The 21,879-nt window shown below is 38.7% G+C and overlaps 1 protein-coding gene across 2 annotated transcripts in view; it reads left to right on the forward strand.

The window, feature by feature from the left end:
* Col4a5 (collagen type IV alpha 5 chain) overlaps window positions 1-21,879 on the forward strand; it is a 195,768-nt gene that overhangs the window by 55,142 nt on the left and 118,747 nt on the right. For both annotated transcript variants that reach the window (XM_041636781.1, XM_041636782.1), the window contains exons 2-3: window positions 4,042-4,101; window positions 7,720-7,809. In XM_041636781.1, the coding sequence (XP_041492715.1) occupies window positions 4,042-4,101; window positions 7,720-7,809 (150 nt within the window). The remainder of the gene's footprint in view (window positions 1-4,041; window positions 4,102-7,719; window positions 7,810-21,879) is intronic.

Consider the following 21,879-nt stretch of genomic DNA (forward strand, 5'->3'; position numbering starts at 1 on the left):
TAGAAGATTCCAAATAAAATTGTACTCTTAATAAATAAAACCTGAATGTCACGTGCAGAATGAAATTAGATCTGTGTTTATCTTCATATTCAAAAACTAATGCCAAATGGATCACTAACCTCAACTTGAAATTTGGAACACTGAAACTGTTAGCAGAAAATGCAGAAACTATCCTATGTGATATGGGTATAAGAAAGGACCTCCTTGGGTAAGACTCCATTTACCCAAGAATTAAAGCCCAAAAAATGATAACTGGAACTTCTGCACAGCTAAAGAAACAATCAACCAGGTGAAGCGGAAGCTCACAGAGTGGGAGAGACTCTTTTCCAGCTGCACGTCTGACAAAAGCTGAATATTCAGAATATACAAAGACCTCAAAAAATAAACAGTCAAACAAACAAATATGACCCTTTCAAAAATGGGCCCGACCTGAAAAGAGAGGTCTCAAAGGACAAACCAAATAGCAGTGAAACATCTCAAAAAATTCCCATTGTACCTAGCCAATGGGGAAAAGAGGTCAAAAGAAAGCTGAAATTTTGCCTTACCCCAGTCAGAGTGATAAAGATCAACAAAACAACTGACAACAAATGCTGAATCGAATTGGAGGGGAGAACACTTACTCACTGCTGGTGGGGTTGCAAATTGGTCCAGTCACTCTGGAAATCAGTGTGGAGAATCATGAAAAATGTAAAAATAAATCTAGCCTATGACTCAGAAATACCACTCCTTGGCATGTGGTCAAGTGAACCAATATCTTATTCCACAGATACTTGCTCAGTTGTGTTCATTTTTGCTGTATTCAAAATAGCTAAAAAAAATAATGAAAATGTGGTACATATCTACTATGGAAAACTATTCAGTTATAGATAAAAATGAAATCATGAATCATTTTCAGATAAATGGATAGAACTAGGAAAGATCATATTGAATGAGATAACAAAGGTAGAAAGACAAATGACACATGTTCTATCTTAGCTGAGGTTCCTAATTCCAAATCTTAACGTGAAAAGATAATCTGATTTCCCTTTATCCCATGTCTAGAAGTAGTGGCTTGAGTGATAAATGCCCCCCACAGACTAATATTTGAACATTGGCTCCCATTTGGTAGCTCTGCTTGGGAGGGTGTTGGAGGTATATAAGAAATAGAAAATGCACTCTATGTTTAGACTTGGGTCTTACCCTCAAGATATCTCATTATCTATACACAAATGTTTCAATCTGCAAAGGACAAAAATGCCCATAACATTTCAGGTACTATTCTAATCTATGTTTTTATTGTTATATTTTAAGATCTAAAAGTATTATCTTCTATGCTTAATACCATATACTTAATGATTAATTATTTTTGAACAATAAATCTTGGAGCAGTTCCATACTGTTTTAATTATTATAGTTACATATAATTTTATTATGTATTTTAACATGGGCTAATAGAAACCTTCCTTGATTTTTATTTTGATATTTTTCTCACAGAATAAAAACTAAAAACATTACTATAGATTAGTAATTTTCATGCATTAACAATCATCTGTGCTCTTGTAGAGACAAGCTCTCCCCCTCAGTATTGAGAAGATGAAACTAGGATTGATGGCCCTGCTGCCTTTCTACCACTTGGGAGGCTGATGTGAGAGCAGTGCCAGTTCATGCTTGTCTGGGCTGTAAACTGTCTCATCAAGAAGCTAACCAACCACACTTTCCTATCATACTTTTCGTGTGGACTTACAAAGTCTTTTAAACTGAGATACGCAATGGTTCTTTTATCTCACTATTTGCCTCACCCAAATTTGTCTTTAATCATATTGCTTGCTGTAATGATTTTTTCCTAGTTTAGAAAGATTTTCTGCCTACCTTCCACGTGATATTAATAATTCTCAGCCTCAAGGCAACTAGCTTTATTAACTCTCATAACCATGGATACCAGTCACTTTCTTTTACTTGGTGAATCTACGGAGTGAAATGGTACTATCCATGACTGGCTTTTTATAAAGGAGAAACAAGCCCTAGAGTGTGGAGTCAACTTATCAATGGTCTCAGAACGATTCACTTGCTACAGAAACATCGGGGAATATTTCTTGAGTGTTATTACTTTTTCATTACTGCTGTAGCATCATTCCTCTTAGTTTTAGTTACATTTTCATTTGTTTATGGCAAGATTCTTAAAAACTAGATTGCAAATTTCTTAAAGGCAGCAAGCACCCAGGTCTCCATATTTTGTGCCAGTCATAGATATACCATTGTGTTTTGTATTTATTAGGCACCTTGTCGATATGAATAGCTACTGCTTAAAAATGGAAAGCTCTTCCACCTAATGAGATGTCTGATTAGGGCCATTCCCTTGTGGCGTTCCATTAATAACTGCATGGAAAGTGCCACCTAGTGGTTGGTGTGTGTTTTACAATGAGTTGGCTTTTATGGTGGTCTTTTTTTTCAAATCCCATGAGTAACAGAGTCGTTTTTATAGCCTATTTGGTATATATAGATTATAATTAAAATTTTAAATTAAATTCAAACAAATTTTCTATATTCCTAAGTGTTTTAGGGAGAATTATCTTTAAAATATACTTCATGTTAGTTGGTAAAGATATTTAATATGATGAAATCATTAATCTTGAGAAACATTGCATATACAAGAATATAAAATTTTATTTCTTCATAAATTATACTTTAAGAGTTATGTACTATTGTTAGATATTTGGAAGGAAAAGTATATGTGCAACGGAATTAATTTTGTTTTGTTTTTAGTAAAAGAATTCTATTAGGCTGGTTTTGCATTATTTTTAGTATTGGAATCTGTATTTTGGGGACGATCTTTTGATTCAAATGTCTGAAAATGCAAAAAGATGTAATTTTATTTATAACAAAATCTCATGTGCATGCTACTTTAATTGTAGATCCACTTCCTGATGTCAAACATTAGTCTCACGTTAGTAGCCATTGTGCATGAGCATTACTCTTTGTTCCTCTGTGATGATGCAATTAACTGTTGACAGTATGCACAGTCTAACCCAGGTGTTATGACTGTTGACAGTATGCACAGTCTAACCCAGGTGTTATGACTGTTGACAGTATGCACAATCTAACCCAGGTGTTATGACTGTTGACAGTATGCACAGTCTAACCCAGGTGTTATGACTGTTGACAGTATGCACAATCTAACCCAGGTGTTATGACTGTTGACAGTATGCACAGTCTCACCCAGGTGTTATGACTGTTGACAGTATGCACAGTCTAACCCAGGTGTTATGACTGTTGACAGTATGCACAGTCTAACCCAGGTGTTATGACTGTTGACAGTATGCACAGTCTACCCCAGGTGTTATGACTGTTGACTATTCTTTTCTCAAGAATTTTTAAATGTGTGGTTTCTAAATTTCATAAATTCATAGTTTAGAATCAATAATTCATCTTTGCATAAGCCAGAATTAGGTATCTTGTGTTAGCTTCTGTTCCTAAACTTACTGTTTTGTATGGGTTTATTTATATTTATATCTTTGTGTCTAACAAGTTTTCTTGTCTTCAATAGTAACACTTCTCATTTGAAGGATGATTAAGCCTATATGAAACTCTTAGAGTTAAAATGTAGTTAACATGTAATCCCGAAAACAGTGTATTCTAAGTACCCATGTAAAGTAGTAATGATTGTATAACTAATATGCCTTATATTATTATGATAAATACCGTGGCCAAAAGCAACTTGCAGAGGAGTGGGTTTATGTTGATTTCATGACCCAATCACTGTCAATCATTGAGGGAAGTCCGAACAGGAGCTCAAGGCAGGAACCTGGAGGCAGGAACTGAATTAGAAGCCACAGAGGCTTAAAATTATAGAACTTTCATTTGATCATTGTTAAAAAGGAAGTTGAAAGGGAAGTGCATATAACAAAAGCTTGAATATATATAAGATGCCATTGCCATTTATATATCCTTTCAAATTTTTTTCTTGTATTGAGTCTACAAGTCTGAATTAGTGAATTCACTTAAGTTCTAAGTCATATTTGCTTTTAAGTTTGTATTCAATGATTTCTCCTTCTCCTCCTGTAGGCCTGCCACGGATGTTCTCCTGGATCAAAATGTGAGTGCAGTGGTATAAAGGGGGAAAAGGTATGTACTCAGTAAAACAATCAAATCCTGTTTATGAATGGATTTAGGCTTTTGTCAGCACACAAATAAATACAATGAATTCTACTGCATTACAGGGGAACTTATAAAGATGAGACTGTATGTAGGATCAGCAAATGTCCTCCATAAGACACCATATAATAAATATTTTAGGCTTCGTACATAGAAGTTCTGTTAAATTTTAGTTTTTTTCTTTGTTTGTTTTTGTTTTGTTTTTGCTGGGAATTGTATTCAGAGCTTTGCACAAGATAAGCAAACAGTCTCCAACTGTGACACATCCCTGGTTCCTAAAAGTAAAAACCCCAGACAATAACAAAACCCGCAATAGCTATTGCACATTGACCCAAAAATCTTAGGGGGCAGCAGGGGAAAGGACAAGTAAATGAGAAGAAAACAGGGAGTAGGAATTGGGGAGAATCAACAAAATGAAATATAGATGAAAATCCTTTCTAGAAACCTTTTACTTTACCAGTGAATTGGGTTTGTTTTGTTTTAAAATAGAGTCTCTTTATGTAGTCCAAGCTGGCTCGGAGCTCACTAAGTGGGTCAGGATAACCTTGAATTCACAAATAACAATGCTCTGCCTCTCAAGTCCTGAGACTGAAGGTGTGAGGCATCATAGCCAGCCTTACAGGGATTTTTAAAAATTTAATAATATTAGTAAGAAGAAATCCTAGCTCTTAGTCCAGTCCGAATATGCCTCAGATGACATTTAACTTGAGGTTTTTTTTCTTCCAGCCTTGTATGTCAGCAACGGATATCAAAATTAGAAATTTAAAATAGGATAATGAATTGCAGAATTGTACTAGCAGACAGAGAGAGATCTTCCATTATTACTCTTCCTTCTTTGTAACTCAATAAACTTCTTTAAATGAGTAAAATGACTGGATATCGCTAATTATATCTGAGGAAAAGTTAGAGACCGCATCTTTAGTGAACACCCCAGTTAGTTATAGAAGTATTCATTAGCATAATAAGAGGTGTTAAAGGTCCTGGTGGCTATAAGTTCATTTATTTATTTTATTGAATCTTATTTTCAAGTCCCATTCTGCCCTGTAACACACTGCCTCCTAACAGAACAGCTATTAAGAGTTGCTGAATGCTGTTCTACATAACACTTATGTGGGGAACATGTTTAAGGGAGTAGCTTTGCAACAAGAATTCTTTCTATAGTGTCAAAATATTAAAAGGGGTTCATTTGGGATCACAAGGGAAGGAAGAAAGTGAAAGGGATCATCTTTTGAAAGAAAAGAAGCATATAGTGAATTTCCATGTATGTCGTTATTACTGCTTAGTTCTCTCAGTCTGCAAGATGAAGGATGGCTAAATGCTTACAAAGCCTCATAGTCACGGTTAATCAGTCAATTAACCTTTTTAAACTGCTGAGCTGGGTTGTGCTCTGTGGTAGAGTGCTTGGCTTGTGTTTGTGAAGCTGGAGGTTTGATATCACTGCACGAAAAATGAATTAGACTGTCACAAAATGGTTTCCTTTTGTATAATTTGCCAAAATTTGAATTTTTACCATTTTCTGGATTTGAATTAAAAATATTTGCTAAAAATTTTGTGTAACCCATTAAGGAAGTTCATTTATTGAATAGATTGTTTCCTGAACATTTGTTCTATTGGACACTAAGAATCCAAAGTTGAAGAAGCCATGATGGTTTCCATGCAGGGCTAACGGAGAAGGTGGTGTCCAGCATAATATCTGACCGAAGCAGATGAGCAGATGTGGTAGAAAGACAATGGGGTGTTCGATATATCAAGTTTACATTAGGAAACATTAGAAAACTTCTCTTTGTCATGAATTCACACATAAAATGGGAATAACAATTTTACTTTGTCTTGTCATGGAGAGTGGCAAGTGAAGTAAAACTTGGAAGGAGTTTAAAGAATCTGGCAAAGGAAAAACACTCAAGACAAGCAAACTATTTTTACATTGAGCTTGAAGTGCCAGTGGAAATCCTTAAGATTTGCTAATAAGAACTTAACTTTACTGTTTTCGACTTCCCAGGGAAAGAGAGAAGTCAATGGCACAATCTAGAGTAATACTAATATTTGAAAGATAACAAAGGGTGAAAAATACTACTTGACAAAGAATTTTTAAAACTCCAAACATGGGCATTCAGGATAAGTCAGGATTATTTTTACTTTTTGATTTTTTTAAAAATGTTTTACAGTTTGACTTTCAGAAATAGGCATACCATTTCATGTTCAGTCTATGAATGCGTGAAAATTATAGTCAAATCTATAATGGTTTAAAAGGAGCAAATGAATACCTAGGAAGCAAAGGTAGGCACACAACTACCTTTAACGTTTCTTATTATTCATTTTATAAATTAGGTGGAAAACCCTACATTTAGCTCATTCTTGCACAGGAAATATATATATATATATATATATATATATATATACACTTTAGCAAATATTCTACCTTTGAAAGTCTCAGAATTGCTCTTCTAATTCTTTTTGCTACTATATATTATCTGCTTTTCTTGAGTCCTGTGATAATGTGAGAGAATTTCAGGATATAACATTAAAAAGGTATGTTTGTATCTTAATTGATACAAACATAATTAAGTCATCCTCCCTTAAAAATTTTGCATGTGCATACATATACATATATGTATATAACAAAAATCATTAGAGAAAAAGAGCCTATCAATTTGAGAGTGGAGGGTATGAGAGGGTTGAAAGGTGGGCACCAGATAGAAGTTGGAGGGAAAAAAGGGAAGGGTATAAATGATGTAATTCAATTTCAATTAAAAATGCATATCATTTTTAAAAATTAATTTTTAAATTTGTGTTTGTGTATGTGCACACGTGCATGCCACAGTGTCTGAGTGGAGGTCAGATGACAACTTTCAGGAGTTGACTTTCTTTCCACTCTATGGCTCCTGGGGATTGAACTCAGTCAGATCATTAGTCCTGGTGGCAGGTGCCTTTACTTGCCTAGCCACCCTGCTAGCCAGCATCCTCTATTTTCAGTCTTTGCTTTATTCTTCTTTATACCTCTAACCCAGATAGCACTTTTGCTTTGAAAATATCCATTGCTGTGCACATGGCATACTCATTGCTTTTGACAGAGCTGTTTTCTAAATACCAGCTGAGATCTAAACATGCAGCTGTTTTGTACTTAGGGAAACAGACTGAATCTAGATTTTTTTCCTTCTTATTTTTCTATCTGAGTGGAATGTTTGATCAGAGTTTTAGTCCTAGTTCTGCTAGTAACAGACCATCCAATAATCTGAGATAATATAGCTCTTAAAATGGTGAAAATCTTATTTTTTCCCTCTTCTTTATAATTGACTTGAGGTTAAAACTCTTGCTATTATATCCTCACTTTATGTCTGATACTGTTTAATTCTTCAAGTAGTAAAGAGATTACATTTACTATATGTTATATACATTTTGGATGATTTATGTTTTTCTGCTCACGTCTTCTGGATTTGTCCATATTAGTAGATACTGTGGACATATAGTATCAGTATATTATGTTACATTCATATGACAGTCATTTGAACTTTCTGAAATTCAACTATGCTTGTATTTAAAAGTTCACAAATGACTTTCCTTTACATTCTTTTATATGTTCAATTATAGGGAGAACGAGGATTTCCAGGTTTGGAAGGCCATCCAGGTCTGCCAGGATTTCCAGGTCCAGAAGGACCTCCAGGACCTCGGGGACAAAAGGTATTTGTTTCCATAGCAACCAACCACCATAAATGTCAAACAAACTGCCAGTCCAACTAAAAGCTCACTGAATTGTAATAAGAAATTACTGCTTAAACCAAACAGCAGAATTAAAGAGACAATTGTTTTCTGTACACTTTATATATCATAGAATTTGTTTTGTAAATGTTTTTAATCGAAATAGATTGCATTTCTTTTTCTCTTGTTTTTCCTCCCTCAAGCTCCTCCCATAGCCCCACATTCCAAAGTTGATGGCCACTTTTCTTTATGCATACATATGTATGTCTGTGTATGTGCACACAAACATACATGCAACTTACTGAATCTGTTTCTGTTATTTCTATGCATATGGTTTCAGGACGGACCACTCTCACCAAACAGCTAACAGGGGGGTTCATCCCTGGGAGAGGCCAGTAGTTCTTTGTAAAGGACTGGGACCCCATAAAATTGTCCCATACTGATATTATGGCTGTCTTGACTGTTTCACAGCAAACTTCTTGGTATTCTGGCTCCTAGACTCTTTACATCCCCTCTTCTGTGATGTCCCATGAGCCATAGATGCAGGAATGGTGATGTAGGGCTGGGCTCCCCACAATACACTAATTTCCTCCCTTGATCCCTCTGACCAGTTGAAGTTTTCTATGATGTGCCTCATTTGCTGTGGTGAGATGCTCTTTGGGGGAATAGTGGTAGCCACACTTATTCAGGAAGGGTGGCTCTTCACCTTAGTGAGGGCTTTTGTTTGTTTGTTTTTGTAATTTGGACATTACTACCAAATTCAGATTGTTTTTTGAAGACGTTATTTGTTGTATACGGCCTTTAGAATTGTTACATTAAACTTCTCCTGGGGAGAGGCAAATAAACTTCTTCTCACCCCAGGTGGGCACCAATAACAGACCAAAGTAGGATTTAGCCAAATTCCAAATTGCTGACAATGACTTTATTGGGTTTGCTAACTGAGCATGAGTAAGGGATTGATTATAAAAGTGTGGATAACTCTAAAAGAGATGTGTCGTGGATAATGGTCTCCTGGAGGCTGCTGTTGACTACCACTTTGAATCAGCCTCCTAACTTTCTGTGTACTCTGCCATCTCCCTAGATCAGTTGCAGCTGCTGGTGGGGGAGGGTCAATAGCTGGACTCTATCTATCAGAGTGTTAAAGCTCCGTTATCACTATCATAGACCATGTAGGTTAGTTAGGCTTCTCTAGAGGAACAGAAAAATCTCTCTCTCTCTCTCTCTCTCTCTCTCTCTCTCTCTCTCTCTCTCTCTCTCACACACACACACACACACACACACACACACACACACACACACCCTCGTGAGTAAGGGTAGCATCTTTATGTGTATGTTAAGATGGGGTAGTAGATTCTTTTTTTTTTTAGAATTAAATATTGTAGGCGATTCAGCTTATATTGTAGTAATTGTACAAAACACGTTTAATGTTGTACTTCATTCCAGTAATCATTCTTTGTTAACTTTTTTAAATTAGTATTAACTCTAAATCAACATAAAAATACTCTTACTCATTTACAAAAACACAAATTTGATTGGATATCTTACATTTGAAAATGCTCACGTGATAAATTATTGGCTTTTCCTCTGTTCTAGAAGAACATGAGCATTTACATAATAATGATAATAATGTACATGTACAACATAAAATTCCATTTTGGCAAGATAAATAAATTATTTTAAATTCTCAAAATAAATAAATAAATAAATAATCTGAAAAACAAACTATGAAATCAATTTTACTTGCTATGTAAATCAAGCATATTATTGTAATGGAACATCTGAGGCTATTAACTTGAATAAAAAGAGCCGACTATTTGGGCAAAAAAAAAAAAGATGGGGTAGTAGAAAGATAACAGTGAGTCTTGAGACTGAAAGAAGTATCTTTTAGTTTATAGTGGCTCTTTTGATTTAGTGCTCTTTTCTATCTGTATTAGATAGAGTGATGTATGGAAGGCCAGCTATATCCAGTTGCCCAAAAAGCAAAATTTGACTTAATGACATTTTCCTTCTAGCTTTATTATTGCATATAATGAAGCTGTAGCATATCATTAGAGGAGTAAGAAAATCAAATGGATATCACCAGGTAGTTTTACAAAATGGAGGAAACGTAAGTGCATGGAGACTTTTTATATATATTTAGTTATACCAGAAGTTAGACGTTGAGGGAATGACGGCGCGATTGTGAGGAGGTAGTTTTGTGGCATTCAGCAGTAAGTGGGACCTGTGCTGGAATTCACTGGATAGAACGTGAACACTAAGGAAATACCAAGCCTCGAAATGACTGTATAGAATTTTGTAGATGGGCCATTCTACTGAGTTTCCTAAGATTTACTCTTTTTGCATCAATAAGCATGAATCTGTAAGATAAATTATGAGAAGTGAGTTCCTGGATCACTGGACACAGACACACACACACACACACACACAAAAAAAAATCTTGCCTGCATATGTATGCACCTGTGATTTTTTTTTTTTACAGATCTCACCAGATCACCATTTGTCAGCTATATATAATTTACCTTTGATTCAGGATCAAAAAAGAAGCTACATTTCCATCCAGCTTTATCACCATTACTGTGAAACGTTCCCATTTGTCAGTATGGTAGGAGGGTGATCTGTCAGTGTACTTTCAGCTTGCGTTTCTCTTTTTATGAGGAAGAATATGCTTCTCACAGATAGAGGTGTCATTTGTTTTTTCTATGACCTATATACTCATAACATTTGCTCTTTTTTTCTGGTGGAGTTTTGTTAATTTCCTATTTTGCCGAGCTATTTGTTAGTAAGATTATTTCTGTGCACATACTGTGAGTTGCATTATTTTCCCCTTTGTCCTTGGTTTTGCTGGGTATGTGCATGAAAGCATATACATTTGTAAGTCTCTGTTTCTCAAAGATCCTTTTCTTAAGTCATATATATGGATTTTTAGCTGAACAAATCTTGAACACTTTAAGGTTATATATACCTTACTTCTCAAAGATTTTCTTTCAGTATGTCAATTTATTTTTTACCCGTAAGATCCATCCTGGTATCTTTTTCTCCACTCATTTCCAATGCCATCATCGTTATGCAGGAGTCATGCCTGATTTGTCGTTTTATTTATCATGATTTCAATTGTGTGAAGCCAGCCACTGTCTGAAAATAATAAGCTGAAAAGTTATTAAAATTAATGATTTATTGGTTTTAAAGAACTTATTAAAATATACTGCTATACTTGTTTCATATTATCCTTAGTTATTGTTAAGTTCTTACAATGTCTATACATTTTGCTATATCTGTGTTTTGGTTTGTTGCTGTGTTCTGTGACTCGTACACTGAGTTTAATTTCAAATTTTATTTGTTTCTCTCAGTGTGCCCATGTCTGTCCCTGTGTGTGTGTTTGTGGGTGGGTGGGTAGAGGGGGCTCACAGTTAAAAACATTTTAGTGAAGGCCCTTTGCAGACAGCATGGGTGTTGACCGCACTAAGATGGAAGCTTTTAAGAGGGTGGCTCTGGTTACCATCTTGAGTGCTGACCTCAGCAAGATTGTAGCCACCATGAGACATATTTTCAAGGTCCATTTTGTTCTCTGTCTCCTTGCTTCTAGATGGCCACAATTTAATATCAATATCTCCAGATTGAGGCAATACACTCTACATGCAAAGAAAAACACCATAATCATTTAGCTTCCAGTCTTGGGTAAGGGGGAAATAAAGAAAAGGAAAGGAAAGAAATGAAAGGAGAAGAAAAGGGTACTGGAGAGACGACTTGGTGGTTAAGAGCACTGTTCTTCAGGGGAATTGGTTTCAATTCCGAACACCTACATGGCAGCTCACAACTGTTTATATATTCAAGACCAAAAACTGTCTCAAAAACATACATTTAGGAAAAGCAACGAGAAAATAAACATAAATAAAAGCCAGGTGATTGTGATGCACATCTTTAATCAAAGCATTTGGGGGCAGATGCAGGCTGATCTCTGGGAGTTCGAGGCCAGCCTGGTGGCGGGCAGGGAAGGTGTCATATTTCAGAACATATCAGTAACTGCACTTAGCATACAGTCAACTCTCTTTTTCACTTTATTTCATTTTTATTTGAGACAGTGCTTTCAGTTGTATAGGACTTAGTTTAATTTCAAATTCTTAAAGATTTTTTTATAATTTATTTAACTTTATTTGACGTGCAATGGTGTGAATGTGTCAGATTACCCTGTGTACATGGAAAAAATAAACAGCATACATAAGTTTGGGTACTTCCCAGTTTCAGGTACCTATGTGGGATCTTATAAATTATCCTCTTTGGATAAAGAGTGGCTTCTGTATACCAAATTCATATGAACTTCCTTTCTGATAATCTTCCAGTATTCAGTTTATTCAAATCTAAGACTCAAACTATTTTAATAATTGAAACTTATGCTCCACTTTCATATCTGACTGGTGGAGGCTCCACTCACTTCTTTCTTTTTACAGTTCTTTTTTTTTTTATTGCGAAAAGAAGAAAAAAAACATAAACAAAAAACAAGTTTCCACCTCCTCCCAGCCTCCCATTTCCCTTCCCCTCCTCCCACCCTTCTCCCCCTCCTCCCACCCTTCTCCCCCTCCCCCCACTCCTCTCCCCCCCCCCTCCAGTCCACAGAGCAGTCCGGGTTCCCTGCCCTGTGGTAAGTCCTAGGTCCTCCCCCCTCCGTCCATATCTAGGAAGGTGAACATCCAAACTGGCTAGGCTCCCACAAAGCCAGCACATTAAGTAGGATCAAAACCCCCTGCCATTGTCCTTGGTGTCTCATCAGCCCTCATTGTTCGCCATGTTCAGAGAGTCCGGTTTTATCCCATGCTTTTTCGGTCACAGTCCAGCTGGCCTTGGTGAGCTCCCCGTAGATCAGCTCCACTGTCTCAGTGGGTGGATGCACGCCTCGTGGTCCCGAATTCTTTGCTCATGTTCTCCCTCCTTCTGCTCCTCCTTGGGACCTTGGGAGCTCAGTCCAGTGCTCCTGTGTGGGTCTCTGTCTCTATCTCTATCCATCACCAGATGAAGATTCTATGATGATATGCAAGATATTCGTCAGTATTGCTCTAGGATAGGGTCATTTCAGGTTCCCAATCCTCAGCTGCCCAAGGAACTAACTGGGAACCTCATCTTGGGCACTAGGGAGCCCCTCTAGGGTCAAGTCTCTTGCCCACCCTAAACTGGCTCCCTTAACTAAGAATTGTGGTTCCGTGCTCCCCTATCCACCTTTCCTTTATCCCAATTCTCCTGTTTCCCAGGTCCCCCCTCCTTCCCTTCTACCTTTTCTCTCCCCATCTCCCTTTACCCCCATCCCACCCCATCCCCAAGATCCCATTTTCTCCCCGGAAATTTGGTCTACTTCCCTTAGCCAAGAGGACAACTATATGTTTTTCCTTGGGTTCACCTTCTTACTTAGCTTCTTTAGGTTCACCTCTTGTAGACTCCGTGGTCCTTATTTATGGCTAGAAACCAATTATGAGTGAGTACATCCCATATTCATCTTTTTGGGTCTGGGACACCTCACTCAGGATAGTGTTTTCTATTTCCATCCATTTGCATGCAAAATTCGAGAAGTCATTGTTTTTTACCGCAGCTTAGTACTCTAGCGTGTATATATTCCATACTTTCTTCATCCATTCTTCCATTGAAGGGCATCTAGGTTGTTTCCAGGTTCTGGCTATTACAAATAATACTGCTATGAACATAGTTGAACAAATGCTTTTGTCATTTGATAAAGCATCTCTTGGGTATATTCCCAAGAGTGGTATTGCTGGGTCCAGGGGTAAATTGATCCCGAATTTCCTGAGAAACCGAAACACTGACTTCCACAGTGGTTGCACAAGATTGCATTCCCACCAGCAATGGATGAGGGTACCCGTTCCTCCACAGCCTCTCCAGCAAAGGTTATCCTTGGTGTTTTTGACTTTAGCCATTCTGACAGGTGTAAGATGATATCTCAAAGTTGTTTTGATTTGCATTTCCCTGATTGCTAAGGAAGTTGAGCATGACCTTAAGTGTCTTTTGGCCATTTGAAGTTCTTCTGTTGAGAATTCTCTGTTCAGCTCAGTGCCCCATTTTATAATTGGGTTGATTAGCCTTTTGCGGTCTAGTTTCTTGAGTTCTTTATATACTTTGGAGATCAGACCTTTGTCTGTTGTGGGGTTGGTGAAAATCTTCTCCCAGTCAGTAGGTTGCCTTTGTGTCTTAGTGACCATGTCCTTTGCTTTACAGAAGCTTCTCAGTTTAAGTAGGTCCCATTTATTCAATGTTGCCCTTAATGTCTGTGCTTCTGGGGTTATACATAGGAAGCGATCTCCTGTGCCCATCTGTTGTAGGGTATTTCCCACTTTCTCTTCTATCAGGTTCAGTGTGTTCGGGCTGATACTGAGGTCTTTAATCCATTTGGACTTGAGTTTTGTGCACGGTGAAAGATATGGGTCTATTTTCATTCTTCTACAGGTTGACATCCAGTTGTGCCAGCACCATTTGTTGAAGATGCTTTCTTTCTTCCATTGTATACTTTTAGCTCCTTTATCGAAAATGAGGTGTTCATAGGTTTGTGGGATAAAATCCGGGTCTTCTATACGATTCCATTGGTCAACTTCTCTGTTTTTATGCCAGTACCACACTGTTTTCATTACTGTAGCTCTGTAATAGAGTTTGAAGTCAGGGATGGTAATGCCTCCAGAAGATCCTTTATTGTATAGGATTGTTTTGGCTATCCTGGGTTTTTTGTTTTTCCATATAAAGTTGATTATTGTCTTCTCCAGATCTGTGAAGAATTTTGATGGGATCTTGATGGGGATTGCATTGAATCTATAAATTGCCTTTGGTAGAATTGCCATTTTTACTATGTTGATCCTCCCAATCCAAGAGCAAGGGAGGTCCATCCATTTTTTGGTATCCTCTTCAATTTCTTTCTTCAATGCCTTAAAGTTCTTGTCAAATAGATCTTTCACTTCCTTGGTTAGATTTACCCCAAGATATTTTATGCTGTTTGTGGCTATCGTGAATGGTGAAGCTTCTCTGATTTCCCTCTCTGCTTCCATATCCTTGGTGTATAAGAGGGCGACTGATTTTTTGGAGTTGATCTTGTATCCTGCCACATTACTAAAGCTGTTTATAAGCTGTATAAGTTCTTTGGTGGAGTTTTGGGGGTCGCTTATGTACACTATCATATCATCTGCAAATAACGAAAGTTTAACTTCTTCCTTTCCAATTCGAATCCCCTTGATCCCATTATGTTGTCTTATTGCTATTGCTAGAACTTCAAGCACTATATTGAAGAGGTATGGCGAGAGTGGACAGCCTTGCCGTGTTCCTGAGTTAAGTGGGATGGCTTTGAGTTTCTCTCCATTTAATTTGATGTTAGCTGTCGGCTTGTTGTATATAGCTTTTATTATATTTAGGTATGACCCATGTATCCCTAATCTCTCCAAGACTTTTAACATAAATGGATGTTGAATTTTGTCAAATGCTTTTTCAGCATCTAATGAAATGATCATATGTTTTTTTTCTTTCAGTTTATTTATATGCTGGATTACATTGATAGATTTTCGTATGTTGAACCAGCCCTGAATCTGAGGAATGAAGCCTACTTGTTCATAATGGATAATTTTTCGGATGTGTTCTTGGATTCGATTTGCCAGTATTTTGTTGAGGATTTTTGCGTCAATATTCATGAGTGAGATTGGCCTGTAGTTCTCTTTCCTGGTTGAGTCTTTGAGTGGTTTTGGTATCAGAGTAATTGTGGCTTCATAAAAGGAATTTGGTAATGACCCTTCTGTTTCTATATTGTGGAATACATTAAGGAGTATAGGTATTAGGTCTTCTTGGAAGTTCTGGTAGAATTCTGCATTGAAACCATCTGGTTCTGGGCTTTTTTTGGTAGGGAGGTTTTTGATAACAGCTTCTAATTCTTCGCGACTTACAGGTCTGTTTAGATTGTTCACCTGGTCCTGGTTTAGTTTTGGTAAATGGTATTTATCTAAAAAAGCGTCCATTTCTTTTTCATTTTCCAGTTTTGTGGCATACAGGCTTTTGTAGTAAGATCTAATGACTCTCTGAATTTCCTCTGTGTCTGTGGTTATGTCCCCCTTTTCATTTCTGATCTTATTAATTTGCGTGTTCTCTATCTGTCGTTTGATTAATTTGGATAGGGGTTTATCAATCTTGTTGATTTTCTCCAGGAACCAGCTTTTTGTTTCATTGATTCTTTGGATTGTTTTCTGTGTTTCTATTTTGTTGATTTCAGCCCTCAATTTGATTATTTCCAGTCTTCTACTCCTCCTAGGTGAGTCTGCTTCTTTTTTTTCTAGAGCTTTCAGGTGGGCTGTTAAGTCTCCAGTATGTGCTTTCTCTGTTTTCTTTAGGTGGGCACTTAGTGCTATGAACTTTCCTCTCAGGACTGCTTTCATAGTGTCCCATAAGTTCGAGTATGTTGTTTCTTTATTTTCATTGAATTCAAGGAAGACTTTAATTTCTTTCTTAATTTCTTCCTTAATCCAGGTATGGTTCAGTAGTTGACTGTTCAGTTTCCATGAGTTTGTAGGCTTTCTGGGGGTAGCATTGTTGTTGAATTCTAACTTTAATCCATGGTGATCTGATAAGACACAGGTGGTTACTAATATTCTTTTGTAACTGTGTAAGTTAGCTTTGTTACCAAGTATATGGTCAATTTTCGAGAAGGTTCCATGAGCTGCAGAGAAGAAGGTATATTCTTTCCTCTTTGGGTGGAATAATCTATAGATGTCTGTTAAGTCCATTTGCTTCATTACCTCCATTAATTCTCTAATTTCTCTGTTAGGTTTCTGTCTGATTGACCTGTCCATTGGTGAGAGAGGAGTGTTGAAGTCTCCTACTATTAGTGTGTGCGGTTTGATGTCTGCCTTGAGTTTTAGTAATGTTTCTTTTACGTACGTGGGTGCTTTTATATTAGGGGCATAGATATTCAGGATTGAGACTTCTTCCTGATGAATTGTTCCTGTTATGAGTATAAAATGTCCCTCTCCATCTCCTCTGATTGATTTAAGTTTGAAGTCAACTTTGTTAGAAATTAGTATGGCCACACCTGCTTGTTTCTTAGGTCCATTTGCTTGATAAGCCTTTTCCCAGCCCTTTACTCTGAGTAGGTGCCTGTCTTTGTGGTTGAGGTGTGTTTCTTGTAGACAGCAGAATGTTGGATCCTGTTTTCTTATCCAATCTCTTAGCCTGTGCCTTTTTATAGGTGAGTTGAACCCATTGATATTAAGTGATATTAATGACCAGTGGTTGTTAACTCCGGTCACTTCTTTAGTAGTAGGGTTTGTGTGTTTTCCTTCTTTGATTTGCGCTGGTGAAGAGTCTCTAGATGTCTGAGTTTTTGTGGTCATTGTTGGACTCCTTGGTTAGTGATTTTCCTTCTATTATTTTCTGTAAGGCTGGATTTGTGGCTGCGTATTGTTTAAATTTGTTTTTATCCTGGAAAATTTTGTTTTCTCCATTTATAGTGAATGAAAGTTTGGCTGGATATAGTAGTCTGGGCTTGCATCCGTGGTCTCTTAGTTTTTGGAGAACATCTATCCAGGACCTTCTGGCTTTCATGGTTTCCATAGAGAAGTCAGGTGTAAATCTGATAGGTTTACCTTTATAAGTAACTTGGCCTTTTTCCTTTGCGGCTCTTAATATTCTTTCTTTATTCTGTATATTTTGTGTTTTGATTATTATATGGCGAGGGGATGTTTTCTTTTGATCCAGCCTATTTGGTGTTCTGTATGCTTCTTGAACCTTCATAGGTACATCTGTCTTCAGTTTGGGAAAGTTTTCTTCTATAATTTTATTAAGTATATTTTCTGTACCGTTGAGCTGCACTTCTTCTCCTTCTTCTACTCCAATTATTCTTAGGTTTGGTCTTTTTATTGTGTCCCATATTTCCTGAATGTTTTGTGATGAGAGTTTGTTGGACTTGCTGTTTTCTTTGATCAGAGTGTTTATTTTCTCTATGTTATCCTCAGAATCTGAGATTCTTTCTTCTATCTCTTGTATTCTGCTGGTTATACTTGATTCTGTAGTCTCTATTCGTTTACCTAGATTTTCCATGTCCAGCCGGCCCTCTGTTTGTGTTTTCTTCTTTGCCTCCATTTCAGTTTTCAAGTCATGAACTGTTTCCTTTATCTGCTTGATTGTTTTTCCTTGGTTTCCTAGGGTATCATTCACTGATTTACTCAATTCCTCGAACTTTCTATTATACTTCTCATCCATTTCCATAAGGGCGTTTTTTATATGCTGTTTAAGGGTGTCAATCACTTTCATGAAGTCAGTTTTTTCTACTTCTTCTTGATTAAGGTGTTCATGTCCTCCTGTTGTGGGGTCACTGGCTTCTGGTGGTTTCGTGTTGTTTTTCAGATTGTTGGGAGAATTCCTGCATTGGCGTCTGCCCATCTCTTCCTCCCAATACTCCCCTTTGGATCTTCTTTTACAGGATCAGGTCTTCTTGCCCACTGATGTACCTTCCCAGTGATGTCACTCCCCAGAGATGTTTCTCCACAATGATGTTTCACTCGGTGCCCAGATCGAAACTCCGCGCTGCTTGGTTAGCTCGCGAACAAAGGGCCCACCCCGCTGGCTGCGGGCAGGCTATGGGAACAAAGGAGCTACCGGCCACCCATTTGTCCTCCCGGTTCGGTCCCAGCGTCCTAGCAGGCTGGGCAGGGAGGCGCTATGCCCCAAAGGAGGGAGAGAGGGAGGGAGACAGGGGGTGTGGGGATCTGGATGTAAGCTGAATGGGATAGGAATAGAGAGGCGGTTTGGGCAGTATAGCCCCTGTAGGATGGCCTGGAAGTGTGGGCGGGCTGAGGTATGTTCCCAGCTGCTGCAGCACTCACTCACCACAATGATGTTTCACTCGGTGCCCAGATCGAAACTCCGCGCTGCCTGGTTAGCTTGCGAACAAAGGGCCCACCCTGCTCGCTGCGGGCAGGCTATGGGAACAAAGGAGCTACCGGCCACCCCTTTGTCCTCCCGGTTCGGTCCCAGCGTCCTAGCAGGCTGGGCAGGGAGGCGCTATGCCCCAAAGGAGGGAGAGAGGGAGGGAGACAGGGGGTGTGGGGATCTGGATGTAAGCTGAATGGGATAGAAATAGAGAGGCGGTTTGGGCAGTATAGCCCCTGTAGGATGGCCTGGAAGTGTGGGCGGGCTGAGGTATGTTCCCAGCTGCCGCAGCACTCACTCACCACAATGATGTTTCACTCGGTCTCTTTTTACAGTTCTTTATCCTCAAAGAGATTGCTGAGTTTTTTTTCCATATAAACTTTACAGCTGCCATCTATATCTATTTTCTTTTTTTTTTTTACATATTGCAGGACTCCTCATATCTTTTTTTTAACTTTTTTTTATTGAGAAAAGAAAAAAAAACAAATTTCCTCCTCCTCCCAGCCTCCCATTTCCCTCCCCCTCCTCCCACCCTTCTCCCCCTCCCCCACTCCTCTCCCCCTCCCTCTCCAGCCCAAAGAGCAGTCAGATTTCCCTGCCCTGTGGTAAGTCCTAGGTCCTCCCCCCTCCGTGCATTTCTAGGAAGGTGAACATCCAAACTGGCTAGGCTCCCACAAAGCCAGCACATTACGTAGGTTCAAAACCCCGTGCCATTGTCCTTGGGTTCTCATCAGCCCTCATTGTTCGCCATGCTCAGAGAGTCCAGTTTTATCCCATGCTTTTTCAGTCACAGTTCAGCTGGCCTTGGTGAGCTCCCAATAGATCAGCTCCACTGTCTCAGTGGGTGGGTGCTCCCCTCGTGGTCCCGACTTCTTTGCTCATGTTCTCCCTCCTTCTGCTCCTCATCGGGACCTTGGGAGCTCAGTCCAGTGCTCCAGTGTGGGTCTCTGTCTCCATCCATCACCAGATGAAGGTTCTATGATGATATGCAAGATATTCGTCAGTATTGCTCTAGGATAGGGTCATTTCAGGTTCCCCATCCTCAGCTGCCCAAGGAACTAACTGGGTACCTCGGCTTGGGTATCTGGGAGCCACTCTAGGTTCAAGTCTCTTGCCAACCCTAAGGTGGCTCCCTTAACTAAGAACCGTGCTTCCGTGCTCCCCCATCCAACCTTCCTTCATCCCAATCCTCCCCCTTCCCCAAGCTCCCCCCATTCTCCCCCTCTCCCCCCTCTCTCCCCATCTCCCCTTACCCCCATCCCACCCCACCCCCAAGATCTCAATTTTCTCCCCGGCAATTTTGTCTACTTCCCATAGCCAAGAGGGCAACTATATGCTTTTCCTTTGGTTCACCTTCTTACTTAGCTTCTTTGGGATCACCAAGTGTAGACTCCGTGACCCTAGTTTATGGCTAGAAACCAATTATGAGTGAGTACATCCCATGTTCATCTTTTTGGGTCTGGGACACCTCACTCAGGATAGTGTTTTCTATTTCCATCCATTTGCATGCAAAATTTGAGAAGTCATTGTTTTTTAACGCAGCATAGTACTCTAATGTGTAGATATTCCACACTTTCTTCATCCATTCTTCCATTGAAGGGCATCTAGGTTGTTTCCAGGTTCTGGCTATTACAAATAATACTGCTATGAACATAGTTGAACAAATGCTCTTGTCATGTGATAAGGCATCTCTTGGGTATATTCCCAGGAGTGGTATTGCTGGGTCCAGGGGTAAGTTGATCCCGAATTTCCTGAGAAACCTAAACACCGATTTCCAAAGTGGTTGCACAAGATTGCATTCCCACCAGCAATGGATGAGTGTTCCCCTTCCTCCACAGCCTCTCCAGCAAAGGCTATCATTGGAGTTTTTTATTTTAGCCATTCTGACAGGTGTAAGATGATATCTCAAAGTTGTTTTGATTTGCATTTCCCTGATTGCTAAGGAAGTTGAGCATGACCTTAAGTGTCTTTTTGCCATTTGAACTTCCTCTGCTGAGAATTCTCTGTTCAGTTCAGTGCCCCATTTTTTAATTGGGTTAATTAGCATTTTAAAGTCTAGTTTCCTGAGTTCTCTATATATTTTGGAGATCAGACCTTTGTCTGTTGCGGGGTTGGTGAAGATCTTCTCCCAGTCAGTAGGTTGCCTATTTGTCTTGGTGACAGTGTCCTTTGCTTTACAGAAGCTTCTCAGTTTTAGTAGGTCCCATTTATTCAATGTTGCCCTTAAAGTCTATGCTGTTGGGGTTACACATAGGAAGCGATCTCCTGTGCCCATCTCCTGTAGGGTACTTCCCACTTTCTCTTCTATCAGGTTCACTGTGTTCTGACTGATAGTGAGGTCTTTGATCCATTTGGACTTGAGTTTTGTGCATGGTGATAGATATGGGTCTATTTTCATTCTTCTACAGGTTGACATCCAGTTATGCCAGCACCATTTGTTAAAAATGCTTTCTTTCTTCCATTGTATACTTTTGGCTCCTTTATCAAAAATGAGGTGTTCATAGGTTTGTGGGTTAAAATTCGGGTCTTCTATACGATTCCATTGGTCAACTTCTCTGTTTTTATGCCAGTACCACACTGTTTTCATCACTGTAGCTCTGTAATAGAGTTTGAAGTCAGGGATGGTAATGCCTCCAGACAATCCTTTATTGTATAGGATTGTTTTGGCTATCCTGGGTTTTTTGTTTTTCCATATAAAGTTGATTATTGTCCTCTCAAGATCTGTGAAGAATTTTGATGGGACCCTGATGGGGATTGCATTGAATCTATAAATAGCCTTTGGTAGAATTGCCATTTTTACTATGTTGATCCTCCCAATCCAAGAGCAAGGAAGGTCCTTCCATTTTCTGGTATACTCCTCAATTTCTTTCTTCAATGCCTTAAAGTTCTTGTCAAATAGATCTTTCACTTCCTTGATTAGAGTTACCCCAAGATATTTTATGCTGTTTGTGGCTATTGTGAAAGGTGAAGCTTCTCTGATTTCCCTCTCTGCTTCCATATCCTTTGTGTATAAGAGGGCGACTGGTTTTTTGGAGTTTATCTTGTATCCTGCCACATTACTAAAGGTGTTTATCAGCTGTAAAAGTTCTTTGGTGGAGTTTTTGGGGTCGCTTATGTACACTATCATATCATCTGCAAATAACGAAAGTTTAACTTCTTCCT

This window comes from Microtus oregoni, unplaced genomic scaffold, assembly GCF_018167655.1.
Source record: "Microtus oregoni isolate MIOR12 unplaced genomic scaffold, Mior012 000050F_005, whole genome shotgun sequence".
In the NCBI taxonomy this organism is placed as follows: Eukaryota; Metazoa; Chordata; class Mammalia; order Rodentia; family Cricetidae; genus Microtus; species Microtus oregoni.